We start from the raw sequence: 20,056 nt of genomic DNA, 5'->3' as shown, positions 1-20,056 counted from the left end.
GGAAGTCCTGGGGGATGACAGAAATCAATGACACTTCCAAGATTTTTAAGACACTTTTTAGAACTAATTGACATTACACAATAACAGTAGCACAGTGACCATACAATACAATATATAATGGTTAAAACTTATTTCTTTACCTTGCAGGTAAAACACATTCAGATATAGCAAAAAAGAGATCACTGTAAAATGGGAACTCCAAAATGGTTCAAATTTAAATACTGTAACTATTTTTTCCTTTTTCCAGTTTTCAGTCAGAAATGTACACTTTATGAGGAAAATGATGTAAAGTGACTAGAGCTAGAAAATATACAGGGAATTAGATGGTCTCTAGTATTTTTTTATGTGAAGAGACATATTTTGAAAAAAAACAAAAACAAAAATCTTCTCGTTTTTTTTCAGGCTGTTTTAGCTGGTGATTTTATCCTTTCAGCAGCTTCTGTTGCTTTAGCAAGAATTGGAAACACTACTATTATATCGGTATTAAGTCAGGTGATTGAAGATTTGGTGCGTGGTAAGGTTTTTTCTATCTTTATACTTTGTATCTTTATACTACTTTGCCTAAACAATAAACCTAAAAAATAAAGACTTTGTCCCTGCATCTTTACAGGTGAATTCCTTCAGTTGGGCTCCAAAGAAAATGAAAATGAGAGATTTGCTCACTACCTCGAGAAGACCTTTAAGAAGACTGCAAGTCTTATCGCAAACAGTTGTAAAGCAGTATGTACGTTCTGTCTCTCCTCAAGTTAACATACCTTACTGTAAACTTCACAGCTAAATTGTTATGAAGGCTAGGTCTATAACAGCATTTAAAAGAGAACTGGATAAATTCATGGTGGTTAAGTCCATAAATGGCTATTAGCCAGGATGGGTAAGGAATGGTGTCCCTAGCCTCTGTTTGTCAGAGGATGGAGATGGATGGCAGGAGAGAGATCACTTGATCATTGCCTGTTAGGCTCACTCCCTCTGGGGCACCTGGCACTGGCTACTGTCAGTAGACAGGATACTGGGCTAGATGGTCCTTTGGTCTGACCTGGTACGGCCGTTCTTATGTTCTTATTAAATTCCCAATTACTTGCTATTTTCTTTGGAAATGCTCCAAACTAGATTCTTCAATTAGTATTTTGCCACAGTCCTAATGGATCTTTGTTTAAGATATGTGCAGCCTCCATTATTGGTTTTCATTCTTTCCTTTCTGTTTTATATGCAGAGACAGACTTTTACTCTTTCCTCACTCGATTCACAGTAAAATCCACTATAGACTCCTGAGCTGCTTTCTAAAATGTTAGAATTTTGAGCCTATTTTTAAAATCCGTGTCCGAGAACTGTTCATCTTATAATTTGTTAAATAGAAGTTTCCTTTCGCATCTGTTGTCTGCTATTGTGTAGCAGAGTAAACTGTAATGCAGAGCCCGACATGAAAACAGTGCAAAAAATGTAAATAGTTTGTGTTCTTCCTATTTAGCATTGCTCTAATTAGGAAATACATTCTCTTCTGCTCCTCATTAAGTCTTATACATTGAATATGTTTTTTAGTTGCGTGGGTTAGGGGTGACTAAAACGATCATGTCTAGTTCCATTATTGTAAAATGACAGAAGCATAAATTCAAGGACTGAGTCCCAAGCAAACTTGACAGTCAGTTAGACCCTGCTATTATCCTACTCTCCGTATTTACCACCAAATTCTGTTGTTTTTGTTCCACAACAAATGAATATTGACTTGCACAGACAAGTTCTTATTCAAAAAAACATGTTTATTACAAGTTCAGAAAATGCAGAAAGTGACAAAAATGCTTTTCTCCCCTCTTCTCTTCCCTATCCCCCCTCTCCCCCCAAAAAAGAGAGCCATAATGTTGTCAGAAGGGGAAGTGTAGCTGGAACATAACCTTAGCAATAAGAGGCAGTTCAAAAAGGATTACTCTAACACATTGTGTTATTGTTAAGTGTTTTATTCTGAAACCAGTTGTACATTCTTGCAATAGAGAGCAATTGAAAATTGCCTAAATAAAGCAGATTATGTAAAGCAGGACATTATTTCCAATATTGTAAGACCTTATTGGAACACTCTCAGTCCAGTGTACTTTCCATAAAAATCTGTGTCAGAGGAATCTGGAAACCTGACCGGTTCAAGGAAAATAGAAAACACTCCAGTCGCATGCAACATTTGGGTATACCTAAATCTTATAAAGGTTTCATTTCTAAGAGTAATCTATTTCCAAAGCTGCTTAAATTCATGATAGTTTCTTTTGTGTTTCTGAAGCAGATTGGGAATATCCACTGGCAACAAAACACAGATGAAGCATTTTTTCTCTTAGACCTAATGTTGCAAGAAAGTTGGGGTCCTTGAAAAAAGGCTACCACCAATCATTGATACCAGATCTACACCTACCTTCAAAACAGTCATGCTTTCAACTGCGTTACTAACTTCATGCAATAGTATCCAAGGATCTAAACTTCAGTGGGGTCATATATTTTGGAAGTAGACAATTTTATCTGCCAAAAAGGATTCAGATGTATTTTCTTAGGAAACTCTTTATAGAAACAGATCAGGACATGGATGGTTCATATGAATAGTAATGTGTGATAAAGCTTTCCTCTCTAAGGCTCAAATCTTTAGTGAGAATTTTGCCTACGTAAAGACAGTCACACCGAGCTTCTGCCTCACCACATATTCAGTGTAACTGAAAGCTGTTGCTATTGGATAACAATTTTGACAGCCTAAAAAAAGAATTCACAGGATCTTTCATTCCCATTAGATAGATTCTCATTACAAATTCCACCATTTCAGTTCGTTTTTTGGCCTCTCTGAGAGTTTGCACAAAAGCCAAGGATTCAGGGGCATCCGTCTGAAGTGTAGCTGAGGTACAGTTGATAGGAAAGAGCTTGTTTTACTGTTGCTTTCTGGTACTTGTACTGTGCATAATTATGGTTTTCACCACTGGGAATCTAGCATTTCAGATGCAGGAAAATCATGTTTACAAATAAAAGTGAAGGAGAGGGGATTATCCTTGGGGGCAAAACTTAGCTCTTCACACTATGACAATGACATTTTTTAGTCTTTCCCTCAGTTTCTTTCTTTCTTAGGTGAGCAAGGATGGGAAGAATGGTACTGATAGCATGAGTGGCAGAAAGTGCCTGGAGCACACTTTCTTGGGACAGTTTGGGCTAGTTAAAGAGAGCTGGTGGGTTCAGGAGTTCTGCTCTTTGTAACCAGAAAAAAGGTCATCAGAATCATTATCTGTAGCTTGAAAGTGGGTTCTTTTAAGTATCCAAGATGAAGATGACTTCATTCTCAAGGGCAAACTAAGGCTATATTATTGGTGATTAAGAATATCTATTAGGATAAGTCCTGCTAGCATGAGCCAATTCAGTTCTCATGTTAAGGGAAGGAAAAGAGACTTGTTGTTTCCAGTTGCATATAAATAAGATAAAATATTGGCTGAAAAAAATGACAAACTAATTCTAATGGGATTTTAGTTAGAATTAATCTAGAGGAAGGATGATTGGTGTGTTCCTGGGACAGTGCCTAAACAGGATACGGATGGTCTTTTCCTGTAATTTCACTAGTTATCGTCTGCATCTCCAAAGCATTACATTAGAACCAAAATGCCATTGAGGTAACTAAATACACTTTTATAAAAAGTCTATCAAGGGGCTAAAGCTGTCACAGTCTCCAGTGTATATTGACTACATGGTAGATGTGTGCTTAAGCTATGGCCAAAGTAGTATATGCGTGCCACAGTAAATAGTGGCAGATGGCCCTGAGAGTCACTGTAGCCTGAGTTACTGAAAGGCATTTTTCAAGGACAATATGGCAGTGGAGGATTTCTCTTCAGGAATTCACAGCAATGAAGCACAAATGGAATTCCCAGCTGTCATGAGAAATCTGAGATACCAAGTATCAGAGGGGTAGCTGTGTTAGTCTGGATCTGTAAAAGCAGCAGAGAATCCTGTGGCACCTTATAGACTAACAGACGTATTGGAGCGTGAGCTTTCGTGGGTGAATACCCACGTCACGAAAGCTCACGCTGAGATACCAAATAAGCTTAGCAGCTTCTCCCTCTCTTGCCTATTTTTCCTGCTGTAATTAGATTTCAAAGCCAGCTAAAGATTTACGTTCTGCATAAGATACTTTCAAAATAGGGATTTTTTAAAAAAAATATTTCTTTATTGAAATGAGTATAAAAGCTGCATCAGATATTCAGGGCTTCATCTAGCAGGACTTCAGTTTTTACAGCTGATCTGTGCATGCATATCTCTGTACCCACAAAGAGACCCACTAACCTCAACAGAGCTCCATGTGGTGATAAGGATTTGGCATAGGGAATACAATGAAAGAAGGAGTCTGTACTTCTCTATCTAGCCAATGATTCCAAATTTAATTAAGTTTAAACTTCCACTGGGTGTGTCTCATCTGGGTCCACCTGCACAGAACACAGTGCAGAATTAGGGCCTAAACTATGTTAGCTCCTCTTTGACATATTAAAGAATGCAATGTCACTGATGATGTGGAACCACCTCAGGCTTTGTATGCACATTAAAATAAACTGTAAAGTCCAGTAATAGGTTTGAGCTAATAGAACTACTGTATCAGGTGCATCAGACACTATTACAGAATGTCTGATAAATCCCCTCATTCATTTAAAAAAAATCTACTAAAGTCATTTCCTTTTGATAATCTACTTTCAGTGGAAGAGATTAACGTTCAACATAGTAACTGGAATTTGAAGTATTAATTATGAATAGTAAATAACGGGATTATATATAGCCATCAGCTCTGAGGGGTTAGTTCATGATGCATCATGGCCTTGCTTATGACATCTGGAAAATTGTTCCTTGCTTAAAAAAAATAAGATAGTATTTCTGAAATACAGCTTTACGTAAACTGAGTTGTCTCTTTGTAGTGTAAGAAGCTACTAACATCTTTCCTCTTTTTATAGACTGACGCAATGTGAGATGTTGTCTGATAATGAGAAAAGTATCCAGATTCTTTTAGGTCCTTTTAGTATTCTTATGTTTGGAAAGCACAGTATTAAAGGTTCTTTCATGTTTATTTCTTATGTGTAGGCCCCTACCAAATTCACGACCATGAAAAACACATCACAGATCGTGAAATCTGGTCTTGTGTGCTTTTACTCTATACTATACAGATTTCACCGGGGAGACCAGTGTTTCTCAAGCTGGGGAGTCCTGACCCAAAAGGGAATTGTAGGGGGGTCACAAGGTTATTTTAGGGGCATGGCGGTATTGCCACCCTTAATTCTGAGCTGCCTTCAGAGCTGAGCAGCTGGAAAGTGGCAACGGTTGGCTGGGCGCTCAGTTCTGAAGGCAGTACCTTGCCAGCAGCAGTGCAGAAGTAAGGATGGCAATACCATACCATGACATCCTTACTTTGTGCTGCTGCTGGCAGCTGCTCTGCCTTCGAGCTGAGATCCCAGTCAGCCTCTGCTGCTCTCCAGCTACCCAACTCTGAAGGCAGCAGCAGCAGCATAGAAGTAAGGGTAGCAGTACGGTGACACCCCTCTCCCCGCACCCCAATCCTTTTTGGGTCAGGACCCCTACAATCACAACACTGTGAAATTTCACATTTAAATAGCTAAAATCATGAAATTTATTATTTTTCAAATCCTATGGCCATGAAATTGACCAAAATGGACTGTGAATTTGGTAGGGCCCTACTTATGTGAGTGCATGCTTGCGCCATGTTGATTTGAAGATACTTTTCAGTGTGAATATCTTATCGAAATTACTTCTTTTCAGCTTCTTTTCCATCTTCACAATCCCCATCAAGGCATCTGCTACTGTTTTTAAATGATCCTACAACTTTTCCACCTAAAGGAACAAAAAATTTTTTTCCTTATATCTTTGTGTTCCCATGCTGCTCTTCTATTGCACTTTTACTCTTATTTTTATTTGATAAATCAAAACGAATCTTCACTGCTTCCTCTCCTCTCCTCTTTTAATAACGTTAGTTTTAGTTTCTATAGTAAGCCAGGATGGCTTCCCCTCACCCCCCAACAACTGTAGTTTTGTTGAAAACTAAAATAAATCTGAGTATCAAGTGGAACCAAGTTTGTGCACTTTTTAAAAAAAATAATCTATCTACAAGTGCACATACAAAATTCTAAAACATTATTTTAGAGAGTGTTGTGGCTCTCATGGTCATCAACTCCCACACCTCACTCATCACCCCCATTTTAATTATACAGAATTCATGCCTCAAGACCTTTGTCTTCAGAGTAGTTCATCCTTTTTGTGTGCTCTTAAGTAAAATGTTAATGTATTTTCCCCAAGGACTACATAGGGGATTTTTTTCTGCCTGCTACTCATGGACAAAGAACCATATTACCATAGTATGGCTGCAGTTCACAGTTCTTGAACCTCAAGATTCCTTCTGGCTTGTTTGGAACCAGTGATGATTTGGTCTAGTATTATGTGGCCTTTCCCATCCCAGCCCCCTTTGCCACTAACTCTCCCCAATAATTCAGTAGAAATTCCATCTACAAGTTTATCAGCTTATCTGTGTTGATAGTTCATTTCTGGACAGTTAACATCTCCCATGAAAATAACCTTCTCTCTCTCACTTGTCCTAGTTTGGGCACCACTCTTCCAACTCCATGGTCTCTGTTACTGGGAGGCTTGTAAGATCCATCTACCTACTTGAGCCCTGTCCTCCTAACAATTATGTAAACAGATTCAGGCTCTGTGTTGCTGAACTGCATTAGACAATTAACTTACATGTGTAACACCTCATTCTGCTGCATTCCCTCTCCTTACAGTATAATTTGTAACCATAATAAAGTTAATCTCTATCCAGAGTTTAATACTTCCATTCTATTGGGTTTTGTTTTCTCTAATGGGCCTGGATATTTTGTGTGTCTGTGTGCGCGTGTGCATAAACAGGGAATTGGGGATGGGGAAGAATGCTCTAGATGTGGCTTTTTCCACCTCTCCCAGATGTTTACTGTGCTTATTATGTTGCACCTACAATCAAACAAGTTGCAGGTGAATAACTGGAGCTGTCCTTTTTTTTTCTTCCTCCTCCTCCTTTCAGGTTTCCATACTAGGCTGCCCTGATCCTGAAGTTCATGAGATTGCATACCAGTATGGAAAAAATGTTGGCATAGCTTTTCAGGTAGTGTATTCTGTTGCTTTTACAGAATTAGTGGAAAGTCTAAAATGCACACTTCTCAAAACTACATTGGAAACCAAAGTAGATTGCTGTAATTCTCTAAATTTTCTTTTAACTAGACACAACAATTAAAATGTGTTATGTTTTTTTTTAATGTGGTAAAATTTTCTTTTGTGTTTTGTCTTCTTCCAGCTAATAGATGATGTGCTAGATTTTACATCATGTGCTGACCAGTTGGGGAAACCAGCAGCAGCGGATCTCAAACTTGGATTAGCCACAGGCCCTGTTTTATTTGCTTGTCAACAGGTAGGGTTAAAGAACACTTTCCAAAACTAAAAATCATTGCTGGCTTAAAGGACACTCTCAACTTGAAATCTAGTCAATTTAAAATATACTTGAGACATAGCTAAGAGGGATCTCTTCTCCTCTTTACCTAATGAAATATTTACTGGCATTGACTGGCTCCAGTGGGAGCTGCATTCAGCATTCTTCCATTGGAAAGTGGACTGTTACTGAGGGCTTGAAAGAGAAATAAGTTAGAACAAGCTTAGATAAGTGGTTTTTTCCCCTGTCCTTACATCCCCCAGAACAAAAATAGAGTAGGAGACTAATATGGGTACACACTTGTACAAAGGGGAAGAACGATATGGCAAGAGAGCCACCATATAGAAAAGACAGTAAGGCAGGGATGGTACTGGCCACATAGAAAGGGAGTGATGTCTAGTGGCCCCTGAGAACAAAACCCTCCATGTTCCACTAGTTTTTCCACTTGCTTCAATGGGAAATCCCCTAGCAGTCACAGGAACTTGTTCACACGCGGCAAGCTCTCTCCTTGCTGAGTGATCATTTTTCTAGAGAAAAAGGGAAGAGACGCATGTACAACAGAAAAAGGATCCAGTGTAGAAATGAACAGCAAGTGCACAGAAAAGGGAAGATACTTGCAGACTGACACAGGACACAGCACAGGCAGAGACAGTGCACTATTACAAGAATTTGTGTAGTTGATTGATCTGTAGAGTGCTGATGAGTCCAACCCAGAACCTGTTTTATTAACTTAGTATTTTATTTATTTACATTTTGTATATTAGGTGCACATGGCATGTGGTGTTTCTCAAATGCAGCCACCAGTGGATTTGTTTGCAGCCAGGACAGCCTCCAAAGAATAGGTGGAGATTTGGGAGAGGGGAGGGACAAGGGAAGCAGAGCAGCAGCCCCTCCCTGCAGCACCCACCTATTGCACCTGACTAGCTGTTATCAAGGTGGCACATCTTGCTGCCCTTGGTGTTTGCGCTGGCACTGCCAACAGGGATCAGTGCCCTGCACTATTCAGCCTCCTTGGGGTCCAAGGCAGCACCTCAGGAGCCATGTGGAGCTGGTGTGTGCAGTGCTAGCTCCGGCTCTGGAGGCAGCTGCAGTGTTGTCAGGGCACTCCCTTGGGCAGCTCCCCTGTTCCTGGCCGGGTGGGGCATGGGGAGCCTGGGGCGGGCTCTCAGTGATGAGCTGCGGGAGGCAGACAGAGGTTTGTCAGAGCAAGAGTTGGTGGCCACACTCTGCAGCTACCAATACATTTGTTGTGAGAACCCCTGCTCTACAGAGTGGGTAAAGACCTAGTGCCTGAGCAGCTTAGAATCTAAGGTAGAAATGGCATGGAGAGGTGACAGCTGGTAGAGGAGGAAGTTTACACACTACAGTTGTGTGGTTCTGCTTGTCACAAGGTACACAATAAGAACAGGAGTACTTGTGGCACCTTAGAGACTAACAAATTTATTTCAGCATAAGCTTTTGTGGGCTACAGCTCACTTCTTCAGATGCACAGAATGGAACACACAAACAGGAGATATTTATACATACAGAAAACATGAAGAGGTGGAAGTATGCATACCACCAGGAAGAGTCTAATCAATTGAGATGAGCTAAAAAAAAAAAAAAAAAAAAAAAAAAAACCTTTTGAAGTGATAATTAAGATGACCCATAGAAGGTGTGAGGAGAACTTAACATAGGGAAATAGAATCAATTAGTGTAATGACCCAACCATTCCCAGTCTGTTTAAGCCTGAGTTAATTGTATCTAATTTGCATATTAATTCAAGTTCAGCAGTCTCTTTGGAGTCTGTTTTTGAAGTTTTTTTGTTGCAAAATTGCCACCTTCAAGTCTGTTACTGAGTGGTTAAAGACATTGAAGTGTTCTCCCACTGGTTTTTGAATGTTATGATTCCTGATGTCAGATTTGTGTCCATTTATTCTTTTGCGTAGAGACTGTGTACTATGTACATTGGCCAAACCGGACAATGTTAGTGCCACCTTTGTTTAGGAGCTTAAACTTTTTTTTTTAAAGGGGTAAGGCTTATTGTGGTAAATGGCCACAGAGAGGTTGGAACTAGCCCATTTATTTAAATGATACAGAGAATCAATAGTTTCTCTGTATTGTTTTAAATAAATGGGCTAGTTCTTATTGATTTTAGTTACCTTCAAGGGTGAAGGACATTAGGTTATTCTTGGTATTCAGACTTGTTCATCTGTTAGTAACAAAATTCCCAGCTGAAAATGAATTTTGGGTACAGTCTAGCTGGAGCATTATTTAAATACTTTAACAGATGTTATGGTCAATGCATGTTATTTTCATGGCAAGAACCTGTAGTCTCCCACTACTGCTTGTCTAGTCACTTAAGTAAGTAGGCTTCTATTCTCAAATCAGCTGGGTTTAAGTGCCACTAGCAGCTTTGTAATTATTTGTTCTGGCTACTGGTAGTAATGGAAGAAACTGGAGGAGATAAAATGGTTTAGCTGCCCAAGACCCATTCTCTTATCCATATCTATCTTCAAATTGTGCTGTCTGTTCTCAGTTAATCAGCTTTTGGTTCAACTCCAATGTTTGCATTTTATTAACTGTTCTAGAGTAGACACAACCTGAGTTTCCAATATTAAAATAAAGCTGAAAAAAACCCTGACAGACATTTTAGGATTTTTATTGATCACAAGTCCAGTGTTTTGTTTACAGGCCACTTATTAGCATTCCCCCTTTCACACTCCTTATATCTTGATGACAGAAGGCAGTTGTCAGTGCACCATCAAGCTGTCCTTCCACAGAACATTTTGTAAGGTCTTTTGTGCCCAGGGGAAGTCCTCTTCAGTGACAGTTCCTGCTGTTTACAAGAAACTAGTATTGAGCCACACTAGAGTCTTACGTATCGTTTATATAAGTTTTAAAAACCGGATCTGGGACTGCACTCAGACACTTATTTGTACTCCTAGCAATAAACGTTAGCCTCAGTGCAAATAGATGCATGTTTCTACAGCCCCGCCGTAGGCAAAAAAGTGCAGCACTAACTTGCCTGTGTTGACTCTGCAACAGGATTACATTAATGCGAATCTTTTAGTTTGTGCCTGTGCAGTGCTATTCACACCCCTCTAGTCTGAACTGCAGGGATGTGGAAGTCAAGCCCTTTGAAGAAAAACAGTCTAAAACATGTAAAGGGTTTTTCTGTTGAAGGTTGTTTACCTTTTCCCAAAGAAAAATTATCTGCTTCTCTTCCTCCTACCATGTTGGCCAGCAGTTAACCTGTTATTTCCATATGCTGAAGATGCTTTTACAAATGCATAACATTATGGCTTTGGAAATGCCTCTGTCTTTCCACTTTCACAGAAAAGTTATAAAATAAATGAGCAACGCTTATACTTCAAGTCAACTTTAAATACATGAGATTTTTAAAAAAATTATGTAGAAATGTAAAATCAGCCCCTGCTCAGCATAATCTGAATGTATATTCAGGTTCTCTTTAACAATTGAAATGAAAGCTGCAAGCTGGATATTGATTCCCTTAAGAGAACTTACCTACCAAGAGGGAATTTCCCATTTTCACACAGAATAGTTAAACATTAAAGTTCTCATACATTTTCAATCCTATTCTTTAAATGACTTTAGAATTAACAAGCATTCCTTTCAGAGTTTTATACATTAGCTGTCATGTGCAGATTTAAAGGCTAACAATAGCTTTGTGTGAAAGGTCTGGGTTTTCTATATTTTTGCAAGTTAAATGCAGACTGTCAAAGCATATGCAGCTAACAAATAACTTAAGAGCAGAGATGTATAATTAAAATTGCATAATACAGTAAGAGTTGGAATCCATAGAAAACCCAGCAAGCACTAACATTTGTTTGTAGGTTCTGCCTAAGAAAACTGTTTGAAAGCAGTGGGAGGAACATTGTCATTGTGGAAGGATATAGGTCCAATACAACATTTCTCAATTCAATATACATTGATGCTGAAGGCTGCACAAGGAAAGCTGATCATCCTTTACAAATGTATAGCACAAATTAAATTTTTGCTTGATCCTAGCTCTCCTGATGATGAGGAAGAGAGCTTTTTTTCTTCATCAAGCAGCACACGGATGCTGAGGTTCCTGCATGCTGGGAAAATAGTGTGTTCTTAAATACAGCATCTGGGGGAAGTAAGGGCTAGTACCTGCTTTAGATTTGATAGTGATTTACCCAGACAATGCACTTTAGACTGGCTAATCTGTAGAGTAAGAGACTTTTATAAAACTGTAGTTAATGAGTGAGAGGCTGAGAACACACATCCTACATTTTAAATGTTCAGATTTTATATGAAAAGCCAAGGTGATTAGCTACATTCAAGCATTCCTTAAGTATTAAGATAAGTACCTATGCTGTCATCCTGGAATGTAAACCAGAGGTTGGCAACCTTTCAGAAGTGCTGTGCTGAGTCTTCATTTATTCACTAATTTAATGTTTCGTGTGCCATTAATACATTTTAATGTTTTTAGAAGGTCTTTCTAGAAGTCTATAATATAACTAAAATATTGTATGTAAAGTAAATAAGGTTTTTAAAATGTTTAAGAAGCTTCATTTAAAAATTCAATTAAAGTGTGAGTGCCACTGAAAATCAGCTTGTGCACTGCCTTTGGCATGTGCGCCATAGGTTGCCTACCCCTGCTGTAAACAGTGGTGGGGAGTGTCTAAATGCAGTGTAGACAGGGTATAAATGTTCAGGAATGCACACTAGACACCCACAGCTGGTCTGGATCAGCCTGCCTGAGCCCAACATTTCTGTATTGCAATTTTATAGCCCCCTCCCCCTGAATCTAAGTCAACCAGCTGCAGCTGTTTTGTTGAAGTATAGACACACCAAGTTGGTTGGAGGATAGTGATTTGGTTTGGTATTGAACTGTTAGCTAGATACTACCCATAGAGATGGGACCCAGATTCTAACCAGCCCTTATTTTGCCCATTTAATTCAAGTCTACCATGTTCAGGAATGGTGGTGATCTGACTTGGTCCAATTACAAATTATTTAGCACATTGGGAAGTCAACTGTACATCAAATGAGACAAGTTTAGTTATGTTTGAATTGCTGTCTCTTACCTTACTGCTCCCCAAGAAATGGAACACATCCACCTTCCACTACATCCAAATTTACCGTGATTCCTGCCCCCTGCTGTCCAAAGGTTGGTTTCTGCTCCTTAACTATTTTGAAAGGACAGACAAGTTCTGCACTACATTGATCCCTACTGCATCTATATTTAAAACCTGCACATAGAAATTTAAACCTGATATGCAGCAAGTAATGTGTGTGGGGGGGAGTAACCTAGTTACTGGAGGCAGTGTGAAAGTGAGAAGCTTCCACTCAGTGCCTTGTATTCTTATTACTTTCATCAGATGAAATCTAAAGCATTTATTTTAAAGCAGGTAAGTTATCCTTCTTGTACAAATGAGAAGAGAGACCTATGGTCAGTTAGTGACCCTTAAGACACCTGATCTGGTTCGAGTAGATGCTTCCATTAGACTGTTGCAGAGGTTGTATTAATAGACTAATGTCAAAGAGGAGATAAAAATGTACTAGATCCCTGGAGCTGGTGTAACAGGCAGCTATGCAGAGAAAACACTTCATAAGAAACAGCCAATACTTAAATTTTCTCCTTCATGTTTAGTTTCCAGAAATGAATGCTATGATCATGAGGAGATTCAGTTTGCCAGGTGATGTTGAACGTGCTCAGCAATATGTACTTCAGGTAAGACTAGTCTTAAGTATAAATTTATTTAATTCCTCAACTTAGTTGTAGCAGTTATAGGCAATCTAGAATTCATTGCATGAATTAGCCACAGATGGCAGGGCTGTATTTAAAAAAGTTTAGCATCTAACTCAAGAAGTAGTTCTCAACCAGGACTACCCATACCCCCAGGGGCACACAGATATTTGCCTCGTTTTATTACTTAAAGCATTATCGAAGTCAGTACAAACTAAAGTTTCATACAGACAACGTGAGAAAGTAAACAAATTTTTCAGTAATAGTGTACTGGGACACTTTGATTGTAAGCAAGTAGCCTAAAATGAGATGAAACTTGGGGTATACAAAACAGATCAGACTCCTCACAGGGATACAATAAGCTAGAAAGGTTGAGAACACAGCACTATAGGATGTAATCAAAGATACTGTTGCAAAGGTATTCAAACTTTGCTGGCTCCTGGGGTGAAAAATACTTGTTGGCACAGCACTTAAGAGGAACAGCAGAGGCAAGTTACTGGATTAGATAGATGTGGCAACAGTTAGAAACTGACCTTCTTGGATCCACTGCATTAAGACTGCAACTACTCTTCTGTACCTCTGAAACATAGTTACTGGTACTGAAGTCGATAGAGAGCTTGCATTGCTCATTAGTTTAAATCTGGCCCTGCTAAAAAGATTTCCAGTTTAATAGTCTAAAATTAGAAACTAAGAGGTAGAGTATTGTGTAATGAGACATGTCAAATTTAAACGTGCAGAATTTGGACATTAGCACAAGACGTGGATGACCAGAGGTAGTCAATTTAATTCACTAACCACAGATATTCCTGGTTAAGTCACTTTGAAATGCAAAATGTTTTGATATTTTTTTTTTATGTATGCTGCACATTTAAGGTAGTTTAACAATGAGAAACAATTACTATTTGTGCATTTGAATCCTAATTTCCATTCAAGTGCAACTTGACACAGATAATGAGTTCAATAATTAATCACCTCTAAGGCTTGGGCTACACTAGCGTGGGGGGGTTCGAACTAAGATACGCAACTTCGCATTGCTGAAGTAGTATCTTAATTCAACTTACCTGGCCATTCTCACGGTGGCGAGTCAACTGGCACGGCTCCCCTGTTGACGCCGCTTACTCTTCCTGCCAAGGTAGAGGTAGCGGATCGATTTATGTCCGGAGACATGATAAAATCAATCCCGATACATCGAACACTATATCCAGGGGGTAGCATAGACATACCCTAAGAAATGTATCATTGTCCCATTTCTAATCAGAAGTTACAATCAAGAATCTGATTATATATTATACCCATTTAAACAATTATATTAAGTATACAGTACCCTGGTTAGCAAGTCATACCAGATTATATGAATGAAATCAACCTTTCTTCATGAAAATAACTCAGGTGTAAATGTAAAACAAGATTAAAATCAAGCTTTCTTGCTTGCTGATTTAAATCCAATCTTCTGTGACTAGAGCCAGTGTAGAGGGCTAAAGACACTCACTTCCAACAGCATTGCTTTGTTTTACACGTAGCAATGGAATTATGTATTACCGTAATTTTTTTTAGAGTGATGGTGTACAGCAAACAACCTACCTCGCCCAACGTTACTGCCATGAAGCAATGAAAGAGATTAGTAAACTGCGACCATCCCCTGAACGAGATGCCCTCATTCAGCTCACAGAAACTGTACTCACCCGAGACAAGTGAGACACCTTCTTCCATTCATACTGGCAGCTACTTACCAGACTGTGCCTACAAAAACATCTTGGTTTGCTTCCAGTGCTGGTTACCAAAATTTTTTAATATTTTCTGAAATTAATATACTTTATGAAGATGTTCGAGGGAAGCCATACAACTATGAAACAGTTAAATTCTGTCAATAGGGGCGTTTATGTTGGGGAAAGTATTGTTTACACTTAATTGATGTATAAGGCCACAATGAGAATAAATCAGTTAAAATTAATGTGTTCTAAATATCACTTCACACTTACAGTAATAGTTAACGTTAAGGTTTACTGCAAAAACATGGTTTGATTGCTTTCCCAGCTGTGCGTGAAACTTCACAAGTACCCAAAACGTTATATAGGAGAACGGTTTATTATAAAAGACTATACATAAACTTAACAAGTTATATACAAATTAAGTGAAGACTTTCCAATTTATAAAGAAAATACAGGTAAATTATTGGTTGCTAATTTTTCAGAAGGTGATATCAACACTTAAAGCAGAAAGCATTTGGAAGTTACAATGATTTTGGGGAGGAAGGAGTTCCAATATTTCTAATTTTATACTAGAAAAAAATGCAGCAACCAATCAAGCTTCCAACCCCCACTCTTTTAGCACTGTTCTAGAAGTGTACGTTTAAAATGCTGTCCTAATGGGGTATTAAAGTCCAAAACAAATCCCTACTACATACCATACCAGAGCATACTGCATACTCTACTTCAGATAAGCAAAGCACTACAGTTTTGTATAAACTGAAGTGAACATCCCATCTGACTCTTTGCCTTGTCACTGCATTACAGGAAATTGCGCAAAGTGCATTTGTCACTTTCCAGTAATAAACAGGATGTGAATGTCTGCCCCCCTCTCTGTATGACTGCCAGCTCTGACTGCCTACTGCTGTATTATCAGCTTCAAACATACAACATTTCTCCTGTTGGTCCAGCATACAGTTTGTATTTAGTAATGTCAGTTACAGCAAACAAACTAATTATTAAATTACAGTGAGTTCACCACTCAGCTGAGAATCCTTTAAGTACTTAATTTTAGCAGTACTTGAACCCTTTACACACAATTTTGAAAGAACATTTTGATAAGTGGATAATTTTCAGGTTTGGTATATTTGCCCACTAATGTCAATGTTAAAAATAAGGCTACACCACTTGTCCTTAGTTTAGTACGTTGCTAGTGATAACACAATCATAAATTGGCTTACTTGGAAAAGCAATTAGAAGTGCTGACAAAGTAATGGACAAGACCTTTGGTTCCACATATATTTATGAATGGAAAAGTTGTAATGCAAATTGACTCATTTAAAAAAACTTGGTACAAATTACACATACATAAAACCACCCATTTTTGATTCACATGGACACTGTAGAGACTCAAGCAATTCATTGCAATAGATTTTAGTGAGTTCTCCAGGTAAAGATTACAACAAATTGGAAGCATCTTGGATTTTTAAAAAAGTATATTTCAGTACATAAGTTTGTATGCATGCTTTAAACAATTATAGTTCAAGAATGAGCAAGAGTCTAACAAAAAGTAATATGACCAGCACTGACATTAAACTTTTCACCCATACTTTAATATGTTAATCTAACTTAATGTTAGTTACCATGCTGCACTGAAAAATGTAATGGCACAATCTGAATCATGGTTCATTAAATATTATACCCTACTTCCCAAGAATATTTAGGCTGGTCATAAAATTAACAATGCATAAGTAAATAAGCATGAGCAATAATAAGACAGTTACTTGTGTTACAAATTTCTATCAGGTAAGACAAACTGTCTCCAAAGATTTATGCTTATGGAGCTGGACATTCTTCAATCATACCATTAAAACAGTATGGCCTGAAAAGATGGGCAGATTTTTTTTAAAAGTATATTAAGACAATTGTTAACCTTTAGTTACCACTTGTAAATAATCATGGTATGATTGAATACAAGACCCAACTTGAAAAGCCAAGATTCTAATCAGCATAGTGCATGATTGATTCAACATAATTCCCAGGGAACAGGCCAGTCACTCGATTGCAAACTCCTTCATACCACCCATCATCATTCTTCTTTATCACATAAATGATTGCACCTTCCATAAATGACAGCTCATCATCCTTGTCCTTCGTGTAGTCATATATAGCAACAACTAGGGATGAAAAGAGTCAGACAAATTAGTTTGGCACGTACTATTATGCAATACACAGCATTTTAAAGTGCAGGTCTCATATTTAAGTGACTAAGGACATCTCAGGGTTTTCAGGGTTGGTCTCACTGATTCCTGTATCTAATGTGCTCAGTTTACAAATAGTCATCCTCCAACCCCCCCCCCCCCCAACATGAAATCTGGAGAGTCAAGATAAATTTTCCTCTTATCACCACCAGTAAAGAAGGTGTACGGGCCGCATTAGACCCTTAAACAAACTTTTGGCTTGCACAGATGTAATTGATTGGAATGTAGAAAATGTTGCAGAGGTGCATGAAAAGGAACAGAATCCAATTCACTGAGTTTTTGTTTTGTTTTTTAAAGTAAGTTGTTAGCCTTGCAGCCACAACACTGTTGTCACCGCAGATAGAACCTGAAATACACGTCTGTTAAGGTACTATTTATATAAATTTTGTAGCAGGATAAAATTAGCTATTCACTAAATGCTGGCCATGTTTATGTAGTGCAGCTTTTAGCGAAAATCCTAAAGAAATCAGATCCAAATGGAAGCTGTTAAAAGGCATATCTTCTATTTATTGTAAATGGCATAGAAGAGTGCTGTGGATCTAAAGATTCCAAGCTTGCAGATTACTCCTGTGCTGGTGAATTTTGTTCCAAGATTAATTTTTTCATTTTTTTCCCCATTTTAAAATAGGAGATTTTTAGCTCCAAAATAAATTAAGGTTGCAATCACTCAAGAATTGGAAAATCCAGAATTGAGGTTCCCTATACAACTTTAAATTGGCCCCCAATTTACATTTGGATAGTTTTTAAACACATGACCACATACTATATTTTTCCATAAGATCTTCCAGGCACAGGCTGAACTGTGCTCTGGTAATAAATCAGCATTGTTTAGTGAAAGAGGCTGTAGGGCCCCTGTCTCAACTGTTGTGAAAGTTGGAAGGTATGTAGCACGAGGAAAGGAACTGCATCAAAGAGAGGAAGGCTCTGGTGGTTAAGCTTGTTGAATGCTGCTCTGGAGAATTAAATTTCTTCTATCACTATGTGATGTTAGGAAAGTCGCATAAATCAAAGTTTTGACAAGTGGCCACTGTGTTCCTCATTTTCTAGATGCTTAAACTTGATGCTAGTGTTGGATTTATGGAAGTGCTGAGCACTCAACTGCAGCTGAAGTCAATGGGAGCTGTGTTCAGAACATAAAATGCTAAGGACTCTGAAAAATAAGGCCCAAGGCTTTTCAAATTATGCACCTAAAGTTAGTGGACACTTCTTGCTTTAATCATTGTGCCTCATTTCACCCTGTATAAAATGGAGAGAATACCACCGTCTCCCAGGTGAGAAAGACAAAATTAACTGTTTGTCAAGAATGAAGATGTGAGCACGAAAGAGAAGCCACTGAGGAAAATGAACAATTCTGTATTCAGTTCAGGGTTTGGAGGGTGCACAGCAAATGAAGCCTGGGGCCCCACATTGAATGATTAGCATCAAAATATGGAAGTAGTAATGATTCAGTAAGCACATTTCATCCTGTACACGCAGGGATCCTATGGAAAAAAATAGCATGCTGATTATGTAAATGAAGACAACCCATGTGCACAAGAGGGCCAAATTAGTCTTACACAAGCAGCCTTAATTCTGACATTTCATAAGTGTTGGGTGCTTGACATTTCAACCTTAATGTATGTTCATGGATGAAAGATGGATTTATGTTGGGGGCAGAGGACGGGCAAAAGAAAAACTCTCCAGTAATTACAGTGGTAGCATTGATCAGTTTCAGGCTCCTTAGTCAGTTCCAAGAATGTACATGTGGCAGATATCTGGAGAAGGGACTTACGGTCTGGGCACATTGGTAAAATGAACCTATGTTGGCATCACTCAAATGTCTATAAACTTGTGCTGAAAACAGTTTAGCAACTAATAAAGATAGAACATAATAGTTTAACTGTTACAGGGAAGAAAACATACTCCAAACTCCAATCGATCACTATCACATTTCCCCTAAGTGTGAAACATTCCCCTCTCTACAGTAGCAGCCAAATCATTTTAAACACCAGGTCACAGGAAACTTGTTGCTGGCAGGAGTTGTCACAAACTGGTTATTTTCTTAGCATGGATTGACCTTACAGCTAGGAAATTGGCATGTTGGTTATTTGCAGAAACAAATATTACCAGTCTTATGGAACTCCTTATCTCATTCATATGCAAATAGGATTTAAAATACTCAAGACATTTCTCAAACAAAACCACTATATTTTACCATTAAAAAGCTAACATAAGCCAACTGGTTACCTCATTTATTCAACAACGGGAAAATCCCACAAATCAGGCTTTTTGGCCCTCCTGGTCTTTCAGTGAAGTTATTTCTGGATAGATATCCAGCAGGGTTGACACAGCCATTGCTGGTCTAATTGTTTAACAAACAAGATGAATTAAATCCAATTTACAGCTATTCATTGTAATGATGGATTACTTATCCACTTCCTTCCAGAGTGCTGGAGTGTATCAAGGACTTGATTTGTTACACTAGGCACAGCCACTGAGAAGTTAGGAAAGAATGGTTATAAATTTGGACTGAGCAGAGAGATTTTGGTTTCCTTTCATCAGAGCCTACAAGTTAAATTGCAGTTATGCATTGCTACCATGTCCATCTATGGATTGAACTCTTACCTTTCTCAATATAATTTTTAGGGGCCCAAGCAGGATCTCCATCTGCATACGGATCACTGTACTGCACTACTGCAGCTTCCTCATCCTCATAATCCACAGGGGGAGGGGGAGGGGGAGGAGGAGAATCATCAAACATAGGCATCTCATCTGGAGGTGGTGGTGGAGGAGGAGTTGGACTATCAGCAACTAAAAAAACGTTTGAAGATTTGCATCAGAAACAGTAAAGTAAACCTTAGGCTGTGCGTTGTAGAGAAAGCCAGAGCATGCACTACAATACCATGCACTGCTTAGAAACACGCTTTACATGTTAAAGCTACAAAATAACTATGTT

At 38.5% G+C, this 20,056-nt stretch overlaps 2 protein-coding genes across 13 annotated transcripts in view; one reads left to right on the top strand and one right to left on the bottom strand.

Annotated features, from left to right (window-relative positions):
• The window catches only part of PDSS1 (decaprenyl diphosphate synthase subunit 1), a 56,555-nt gene extending 41,429 nt beyond the window's left edge, over nt 1-15,126 (top strand). For 6 of the 7 annotated variants that reach the window (XM_032786219.2, XM_075062276.1, XM_032786221.2 and 3 more), the window contains 6 exons: nt 403-514; nt 611-720; nt 7,055-7,135; nt 7,325-7,438; nt 13,080-13,160; nt 14,730-15,126. In XM_032786219.2, the coding sequence (XP_032642110.1) occupies nt 403-514; nt 611-720; nt 7,055-7,135; nt 7,325-7,438; nt 13,080-13,160; nt 14,730-14,870 (639 nt within the window). In that variant the 3' untranslated portion in view covers nt 14,871-15,126. Of the gene's footprint in view, nt 1-402; nt 515-610; nt 725-7,054; nt 7,136-7,324; nt 7,439-13,079; nt 13,161-14,729 lie in introns of all 7 variants that reach the window. The other variant, XM_032786220.2, reaches the window with a different exon arrangement.
• Nucleotides 15,127-15,241: 115 nt separating this feature from the next.
• ABI1 (abl interactor 1) overlaps nt 15,242-20,056 on the bottom strand; it is a 145,879-nt gene continuing 141,064 nt past the window's right edge. For all 6 annotated transcript variants that reach the window (XM_032786217.2, XM_032786209.2, XM_075062274.1 and 3 more), the window contains 2 exons: nt 19,726-19,911; nt 15,242-17,037 (listed from right to left, as the gene is read on the bottom strand). In XM_032786217.2, the coding sequence (XP_032642108.1) occupies nt 16,862-17,037; nt 19,726-19,911 (362 nt within the window). In that variant the 3' untranslated portion in view covers nt 15,242-16,861. The remainder of the gene's footprint in view (nt 17,038-19,725; nt 19,912-20,056) is intronic.

Source organism: Chelonoidis abingdonii, chromosome 2 (genome assembly GCF_003597395.2).
Source record: "Chelonoidis abingdonii isolate Lonesome George chromosome 2, CheloAbing_2.0, whole genome shotgun sequence".
NCBI lineage: Eukaryota > Metazoa > Chordata > Testudines > Testudinidae > Chelonoidis > Chelonoidis abingdonii.
The sequence above is the reverse complement of the archived record's forward strand: the minus strand, read 5'-3'. Positions and strand labels throughout refer to the sequence as shown.